This window comes from Styela clava, chromosome 8, assembly GCF_964204865.1.
Source record: "Styela clava chromosome 8, kaStyClav1.hap1.2, whole genome shotgun sequence".
Classification (NCBI taxonomy): Eukaryota; Metazoa; Chordata; class Ascidiacea; order Stolidobranchia; family Styelidae; genus Styela; species Styela clava.
Genome location: NC_135257.1, coordinates 15,394,846 through 15,403,468, shown reverse-complemented (window position 1 = coordinate 15,403,468; position 8,623 = coordinate 15,394,846). Strand labels below are relative to the sequence as shown.

General features: G+C 35.0%; 1 protein-coding gene across 1 annotated transcript; it reads right to left on the bottom strand.

Annotated features, from left to right (window-relative positions):
- Window positions 1-221: 221 nt before the first annotated feature.
- On the bottom strand, window positions 222-5,981 carry LOC120345760 (BTB/POZ domain-containing adapter for CUL3-mediated RhoA degradation protein 3-like). The gene is made up of 6 exons (XM_039415304.2): window positions 5,571-5,981; window positions 4,834-4,977; window positions 4,445-4,582; window positions 3,856-4,030; window positions 2,982-3,177; window positions 222-2,513 (listed from the first exon to the last, which is right to left on the bottom strand). Exons 1-6 carry the CDS (start codon window positions 5,818-5,820, stop codon window positions 2,265-2,267), a joined length of 1,152 nt encoding a protein of 383 aa, XP_039271238.1. The 5' UTR covers window positions 5,821-5,981; the 3' UTR covers window positions 222-2,264.
- Between the last annotated feature and the right edge of the window lie 2,642 nt (window positions 5,982-8,623).

Genomic DNA, 8,623 nt, shown 5'->3' with positions numbered 1-8,623 from the left:
TAGGTATCCGAACTAACTTACTCCACCATCAGATCCGTGCATCCGCATCGAATAACTGGCTAACTAATCCCATATCCGATAGGAACTGATAACCGGGCGAGGGGTATTGTTTTGCCATATGATTGTCTCATCGGCTTTCTTCTCCCCCGGGATAAATATGTAAAATCCCATTCGTACCATAATCTTCCTGCATCGCAAAGATGATGAACGCAAAACCTTCACAAGGTCGCGCAATTTTAATCTTCATTACGTCATCACACACAAAAAAACGAATCCCATACGAAAAACGAAACCAGCCCACAGAAATTTTTGAAGTTAATAAAATCATAGACCTCTAGCGACAACAACAATCTTTCATTGAAAATTTCAAAGCAATGGCGCATAAATTTAGGAGATAAGCGCTTTTTTATAAGAACAAGAATTCTAACAACACAACATAATACAAAAACGATCTATAGATTCACTTCGTGTGCAACAAACATTACAACAGTTGTACCATAGATTCATAGAAGACCGAGCTAGCCCAAAGACACAGTTGCGTGACATTTGCCATCCACAAATATAACAGAATATACGTCTTTCAGCATAGCATACTTGACTAAATAGCTTCAGAGAAAATAATATATAAACATCTTTATAGTGCGTTGATCACAAACATCACATTATTAAGCTGAATGGAAACAATAACAATTTTTACCCATAAATCGGCGTGCAGACAAACTATATATGTAATACTGTTAACAGAAAAATAGATGCCGGGAAATAATAATGTCATTATAAAAAAACAGTATATTATGTTTACAGTTGGCACCAGGAGGAGTCTTCTACTGTTTGGAAGAAGACTGTGGTATATTATCTTCTAACCCTTTAGATGCAGTAATTAGATTTCAGAAATACAGGCAAAGCAGAATTGAAAAAAAATAGATATATAATAAATTTATTCTCAGAAGCATCTATAACACAAAGAGTGTTCTGGCAACAGCGAGGACTTTTAACAATTGTTGCCATCTGCCTCAATCCAATACCCATTACAGAGTTTTCAGGATTAAAAAACAGTTCGAGCATATTTTACATAGTTAGCTATATTAAAGTATGCTTTCAATTCATTCGACAAGGTAATCAATGAAAATCTTGAGAAAACTTACAATAAACCTCAAATTCTCATATTTTAGAACAGTCGTTTTGGGTGCTTCCAGACATAGTGCGCCCAGCGGAATAAATGTAAGATGGACATGGTTAAGCAGCCAACCTGCGGGACTTTCATATGGGCACCGAGAGTCACAACATAGATAAGTAAAAACAAGATAAAATATCAATTTATCCCGGTCTGTCATGCGTAACATGATAACAATGAAAGCTTTAGTGGCATATTCCAGTATTATACTGCAGAAAATTTTCATATAATATATTCCAGTATAAATATAATAATCTACAAAATTTTAATACAAGATGTTGCACAAAAAGCATGCCAATAAGATTATACTTAATCTTGAATAATATGATGGTAAATCTCAAAAACACTTCACTGATTTATTACCAATTTTTTTCTTAATCAGTTTAAATGATAACATCTGGTCCATCCACCCGACTTCAATTTGGTGTAAAATATTCTTTATTCTAAGAATATTCAATTGGGTTTAAAAATTAAAAAAAAAACACGAAGCTGTCCGTTAGGAATCCCCAGTTAAACAAATCTGCAATACATATGGATTTCGCGAAGCAGGCGTAAAGTGAGTTATCAGAAGACAATTATAAATAGCATACTGGGAAAGTGCAGCTTTTTTTGTAATATGCTTGTGAGTGCCAAAATTTGAGTATTTACATACAAAACTGACGCATCAAGCATGCATAACTTCCGTGAGAATGTCATCAAAAGACAAGATAAGACCAAAATTGCAGCGGACATTCAATTTGAAGCAAAACTGTTAAAACCTATCTATGAATGACATTATTTATTTCGGCAGACTAGTTGAAGTCAAAACCAAAATTGTTGTCAACTGGTTTCTTTTAATAATGGCTACAGTCAACTTTTCTTACACTCCACTGCAATAGTGCAAAAATATGATAATTGAGTGATTGGAACCAACTAGAACTGCACATAGGGTAATCACAATTGTTAAAATACCAATACTCTGACAAATATACAATATTGAAACAGAATATTGTGTTCAGCTATTACTCCGAGCTTGAGTGAATCCGGTAAATCACAATATTTCAGAAGAGTTAAAGATCGGTAGCATGATGGTCAATACAACTTGATAAACTCATGTAGGTCTATTGCTATTAACATGGATCCTTCTGACTCGATGCGGTCTACCTTCATCTAATGTTTCATCATCACTCTGGCAATGATTTACAACCATATGATGCCCAGATTTGTTTAAAATATAATCAATGCCAGCACCACAACTGCATTCCGGATGGTGCCCCGACATGCAAACACCATGTTTGTCTTTTTCATACAATAATATATTCAGAGTTTCTTCATATATTCTTGCCTCTGGAAATTCAACCTTGGAATAAAATGCAAATTGAAATTATTATCAGGTTATTTTTCACCATTGAAAAAAATGGCGCACCAGAAGTATGTGTATCAAATATGGGGGTGACTAATTTTGTTCGCCTACTTTACATCAAGTTGTGTTCAAGGACTGATTCCATTTGACTAACACAGACAAACCCCGAACTAGTAAGGGAACTAAAGTAAGGAAAATCGGAATAAAATTATGGCCTCAACTCAACCTGGTATACATACTACGGGAGTACCAAAAAAATTGATATCAATTATAAATAAAAAAAATATTTCATATACCCAAATGAAAGCTAAATGTGAAGTTGGACACTTTATATTTAACTCAAAATTGTTTTACAGTTATTGCTGCCTTATTTAAGAAATAGACAATTGATTGGATGCATATGGATTGCCCAATACACGGTTATACATTTCGACTCATACTCAAAATTACAAAACACAAAATTACCTTTGTTTGTTTTTTCTCTGTAGCATAAACGATAGATGTACAGCAAATTTCAGCAACCTTTCGCCGTCGCCCATAAAATGACCACTGACAAATCTCATCTCCAATAGTATCTTTCATAAACAAAATTCGTCCATTGAAACGTAGAGATAACTTGTCAAATAATTCAATATTTTTCAACATATTGTCATCAGAAGAACTGAAAGATAGCAAATACATTGATAAGATATTAATGCATTGTATTCTTGGAAGCTTCATTTTTCCGGATGCCAGAGCAGCTGTGTGTGATGTCATCAGTTTTGTAATAAAGCTAACTTGCAATTTTCAATTTTTGGTGCGTGTAAATTAAGAGTGTACCCGTACCACATCTATCAGCAACAGCCCTCTAGTTTAATTCTGTACATTTAAACCTAGCCTAAGGTTTTGTTAACTCTACTGATTCGGTAATCAGGTTTAAATATGTTTATTTTCATAAATTATTTTATCACCTGTTTTGCTATTAATGGGGTCGAAACGTATATTTATATACAGTCGTAGGTGACTGGCTATGAAAAAAGGCTAAAGGACATGTTGTTAAAAGCATCCTATAGTTTAGTCACTTTCCGCTTATTCAATTTCTGGCAACCTGGATGGGGTGACTTGGATAAACAACCAACATACTATGGCTCAGACTCCAAATCTCTATCTAATCTATCATGCTTATCCCATGAATGACCGACCGACCATGTTGGGCATTTTATCAGTGATAAAGATGTGAAGAAATATTGAACTCAATCCTGTTCTATTTAATCTTAGTTTTTTGTCAACATTCATTTACTATTCATGAATTGATAAAGCCTGAAACAGACAAAAACCTTGTTTGAACAAAAACATTTACCTTGTGTAAGAATACTTGTTGTTGCTTCTATTGTACATGAATTTGACAACAGGTTTGTTTGTCCTCTTCACCAACTCTTGTTCTTCTTTTATTGAAGTAACAAGAGGAACTCTGCAAATTGGATCAAGCTCCATGCTTTTCTGTCTTAGAGCTTGATCACACTGGGTGATTAATCCTGAATAAGTAACCTAATATAACGAACAAGTCAAGGACACTGGAATCTAACATGTGTTGAAGATCCCTTCTGTTTATTTTATTGCGGAAATTTGCTTAAACCAAGGTTATGAGAACTCAGAAATAATGATCGCTGAGCAAAGCTACGAAAAATCACTAAATTATCAGAGCTACTGAAACTATGCAGTTAGTTTGGGATTGCATGTTATTAAATACCAATTGACATGATACTTGAAGCAATCACCTATGAATTTCAGACATGACAGACTTAAATGAAAGCGTAAAATTTAAATTTAGTGAAGAGTTCTGATCCAAAGTTTGAGTGCTCCTTGTTCTTGAAAATCATTATACAACTTCATTTTTTTTTTGTTTCGGGTTGTTATCGAAATACGAAAACATAAATTTATTTTCAAACCTTGAATCAAATAATACTTTGCTTCTGCCAATAACTCTGCAATTTCATATCGACTATCTGGCAATACTATCGATCCATCTCTCAAGTAATTGAGAATAGTTCCAAAATGTTTGCCACATCGATCAATCAATATCCATCCTAAATAATGATAAATATCCTCGACTATAATACAATGAAATAAAGTTCTTCAAATTGAAGAACTGGAAGAGAAGCCTTGGTTTTCCATATAATTAAGTCGTCTTATCGACTTTTCTCTACCCAAATAATTACCAAATTTATATCCTATCCCCTCATAAGTCAGATAATTGCAATATTATACAAATTCAAAACTGAACGAAATCTAGAAATTTGTCAAAAAACCCAAAGCTGATAAAAAATTAAAAAAAGACCTTCACTGTCCGTTAAAACCTCCATTCGCCCACTGAACATTGCTCGAAGCATATTGTCTTCTTTAGTTAACGTTCCCATAGTCGTGTAGTGAAGTGATCCTCCAACATTCAATTTTACATACTTACTTGTGTTATGGGAATTGCCTTAAAAAAACAAATACAATTGTTTACTTTATGTCTTTATTTATTAATGTTTTCTTTATATAATGGATAATAAACTTTGTGGAACCATAAAAAATAAAAATAATTAAATATTTTTTTATATCTCAAACCAAACTATCCCTATTAAATTTTTAAATGTTCCTAGACAGTGTTTACTTGAAGTGCTACGTGAGTGATTAAATATATCAAAACATGACCAAATTTTTTACACATCCAGTGACCGTTTTATTGAGAGTACGTGTACTTCAGTATACTTAGATTATGTCAAGGTCAAATCATACTAAAATCAATGAGAGCTCATGTCTGTATGTGGACATAAAAAGTTGTGAAATCCTATATTCTATTCGTATTTTTTTTTGGAATGATGTTAAAACAAAACAAAGAATACAGAGTGACCCTAAAACAGATTCATTTCATTTTCCAGGTGTCCATTTTTAACATATTCTAGAAAAAGAAGTTGAAGTGTTAAGTAAATTTGCTTTGTTCTCCTAGAAGTAATTGAAGAAATTTATGGGTTCTGTTTTTTTGGAGGGTCACCCCATACAGGAATATATCCACAAAATATATTAACCCACTTTTGCATGGAGACAGCTCATGGTTCTGACGAGTCTTCAGTATAACCGCAGCATTAAGTGGTCCAGAAACTGGTAATTGATGGCTGGAGCTTGCTGCAGACTGACAAATATGTATGTTGCTTTCTCTGGATGAATCTTGGCTGGCTTGACTGCATCCACTCACATGCAAATTGACTACATCTGGGACGTCACCAGATATATCATTTGGTGTATTGATAGCTGACATTTCTTCAGCAAAATTATCGTTCATTTAAGCTTCTATCCAAATGCTTATGTTTTAACACAGATTATTTCTAAGTCTATATTTGCTAAGTTCATGTAAGTCAAATTGATGGACAGAGAGATGAGATTTCAAACTGTATGCAGGCATGCTGTCCCACTAAAAAATTGTGGCTTGTATTACCATTGACCCTTTTAAGCAAAATTGCGATAGATAAATTATATCTAATTTTGAACTACAACAAGGTACAAAACGCAGGACAAACAACACATAAGACCAAACCTTAACGAGGTTGCAAAACTCCAAATGCGGTTCAAATATTTGACATAAAACTGCAGAAAGGGTAGGCTAGTTATAAAATGGCCCGATAAGTTCCTACTAAAATAGCTATGTCCAATGTGGTAGCCAGCTCGTGGTAGTATGAGAGTATTCATTTTGGGGGGTGCATATCCATCTCAGTAAAGCACTGTAGTCGAGACATAGTTACTAAGTTAGGGCATAAATAAATACTAAAACGTGGGAATGACAGGAAAATGCGGATATTAAACTAAGGTACCGTAACAAAAAGAAATTTTACTAAATGGAGGGAAATTACTATATAACTGTATAAGGAAAGGGAAATATGCATTTTCAGATTTTAGAGTGTATGTGCGGAAATCATAAAATAGGCCTTTCAGTAGGCACGTACCGGTATAGATTTACAGATATAGGTATCCTACAAATTTTAAATTTCTCAGTAAATTTTAGAGCCCTTATATTGGGGTCACAGTCACATCCCAGTATGGTTTTAACTTTTTCAATTGCGTTTTGTTTTTCTTGTGTGTTAATTTATTTTCAGTGTGTGTTACTTTAGCTCAATTTCGTTGACAAAATGGTAATTTTATATTTTCTTAAAGGTTGTGACTGACTCGATGACCCAACGGTCGCTTCGTCACATCCTCGTCACAATGCCTTGAAAATAATTTTGAAATGTTGTATGTATACTATTTGACATTGTTGACGAAATAAAATACTACTACTACTACAGTACGGTACTACAGTATTCAGTGATGAAATTTTAAATTTTAAAAACATCGTAATCCTTTATATTAAACTAAATACGAGACCCCCGTACTGACCTAACAACAGGTTCGTTCCCTCATTTCAGATAATGCTAGTTATCGTAGCATTCGTAGGTCAGTAGGTACCGTACTGTACCGGTACCGTACCGTATGCCATTACCGTTACCGGTACCACATTCAGACATTTACCAGACTAGTCTACTGCACTAAGTAAATTACATTAACATGACAATTCTTAAATAACTCCACAGATCTAATTCATGCATCTACATTCTAACTTGACTATATGACTTTCGATACGCCAAATATAACAATAGTCAGATAGTAGACTTGACTGAAGGTCTCTTAGCGAACAGCATTATTACTGTATAAGGAACGCATTGGGAATAGTGAGTAACGCTCGTCGCCAGCTATGACGTACGTTTGCTGTGCTAGTCTAAAGCCTAAAACAAATACGGTAAGCGCGACATTCCGAAACTGGAACCCACCCACACAACATATTCATTTTAGTGAGGACATAGCAGATATCGCCATTTTAGTATGGCCATAATTATAATGGACCTTTCCCCGAGCATGGACTTTCTTGTTTACTTCGTGACATTGGCCAATCAGCAAGATGCAAAAAGTGACGTAACAATGCCCCCTTTTCGCATCCGCTCAGACACTTTTCTCACTCAGACAGATTTTCAAGCGTGATTGTAAACATTACCTCGTTTTCGCGTTTTTGAACTCTATTCGTTAGTTTTCAGTTGTGTTTTGGGAACCTAAATAAAAATCAGATAATTCAATGATCACTCTGTCTTTCTAGGAGTTTTAATTTAATTGCAGTAATAAAAATTAGGCTGTGATAGACTAGCCTGAAATTCTTTACCGGTACTTTTAAAAAACAGATTGTTGTATGCGATGAATCATAATGATGGTTTGAAACACATACCCCATTTTACAGACGCCAACTCGCAAAAGCACTCTTGAAATAGCCTTGACAATTTTGCAATGGTAAAGTATAGGGAGAATTTTCCGAGGGTCAAAGGTCGGAGAAAGGTCCATAGCAGACGTTACCATTTTATTAGTGCCATAGTTCGGGCCGTATTTCAAATTGGACAAGGTATGAGCAAGGAGCATCATGCCGAGGAGGCTTTGACATTCAATTTAGAACATTATTCGTTATGAATCGTTTCCAATCTCTTTCCCATCATTTAAATCCAGCGCTAGTCACAGCAAACTAGAGGTAAGATCGGGCCCAGAAATTCCGGCCCCACCCGGGCCCGTGGGTACTGAACCCGACCCGACTAATTAACTGGATTTGCAGGCCCGACCCGAGCCCGTGGGTATTGAACCCGACTAATTAACTGGATTTGAGGCCCGACCCGAACCCGACTAATTAACTAGATTTACCGATTTCTTTACCAGTACTTTTAAAAAACAGATAGTTGCAGTGGGAAACCCGTGGGTAACCAAAGCTGGCCAGGCCATTGTAGATTTTATCAGGGACACCGGCATTTTAATAAGAAGATTCCGGGCGTGGTTATTTTGTGGATACATACCGGACGTCGCCATTTTAATAAAGAAATATATATTTTAGTAGAGACGTAGCCGTTCTAGTATGGACCTGTCCTGGATCTTTTGGCAAAACCTAATTGAAATTTTGTATGTTTTCAAACCTTACTTTAGGTTATGTTTGCTCTCCTGATTTTAGAATCAATTTTTATTTATTTGTTTTCGTCAATGAGTTTATCGTCTGTTACGCCGATTGTTCACGCTAGCCTAATATC

What these genes read in the sequence shown, in the direction of transcription:
- LOC120345760 (XM_039415304.2), bottom strand. Translation starts at nt 5,820, where the DNA reads ATGAACGATAATTTTGCTGAAGAAATGTCAGCTATCAATACACCAAAT. An exon ending in GGTTTTAACGGACAGTGAAG is followed by an intron (nt 4,583 to 4,833) that starts GTCTTTTTTTAA and finishes ATCATTATTTAG; the next exon opens with GATGGATATTGATTGATCGA. An exon ending in CAGAGAAAAAACAAACAAAG is followed by an intron (nt 2,514 to 2,981) that starts GTAATTTTGTGT and finishes TTTTATTCCAAG; the next exon opens with GTTGAATTTCCAGAGGCAAG.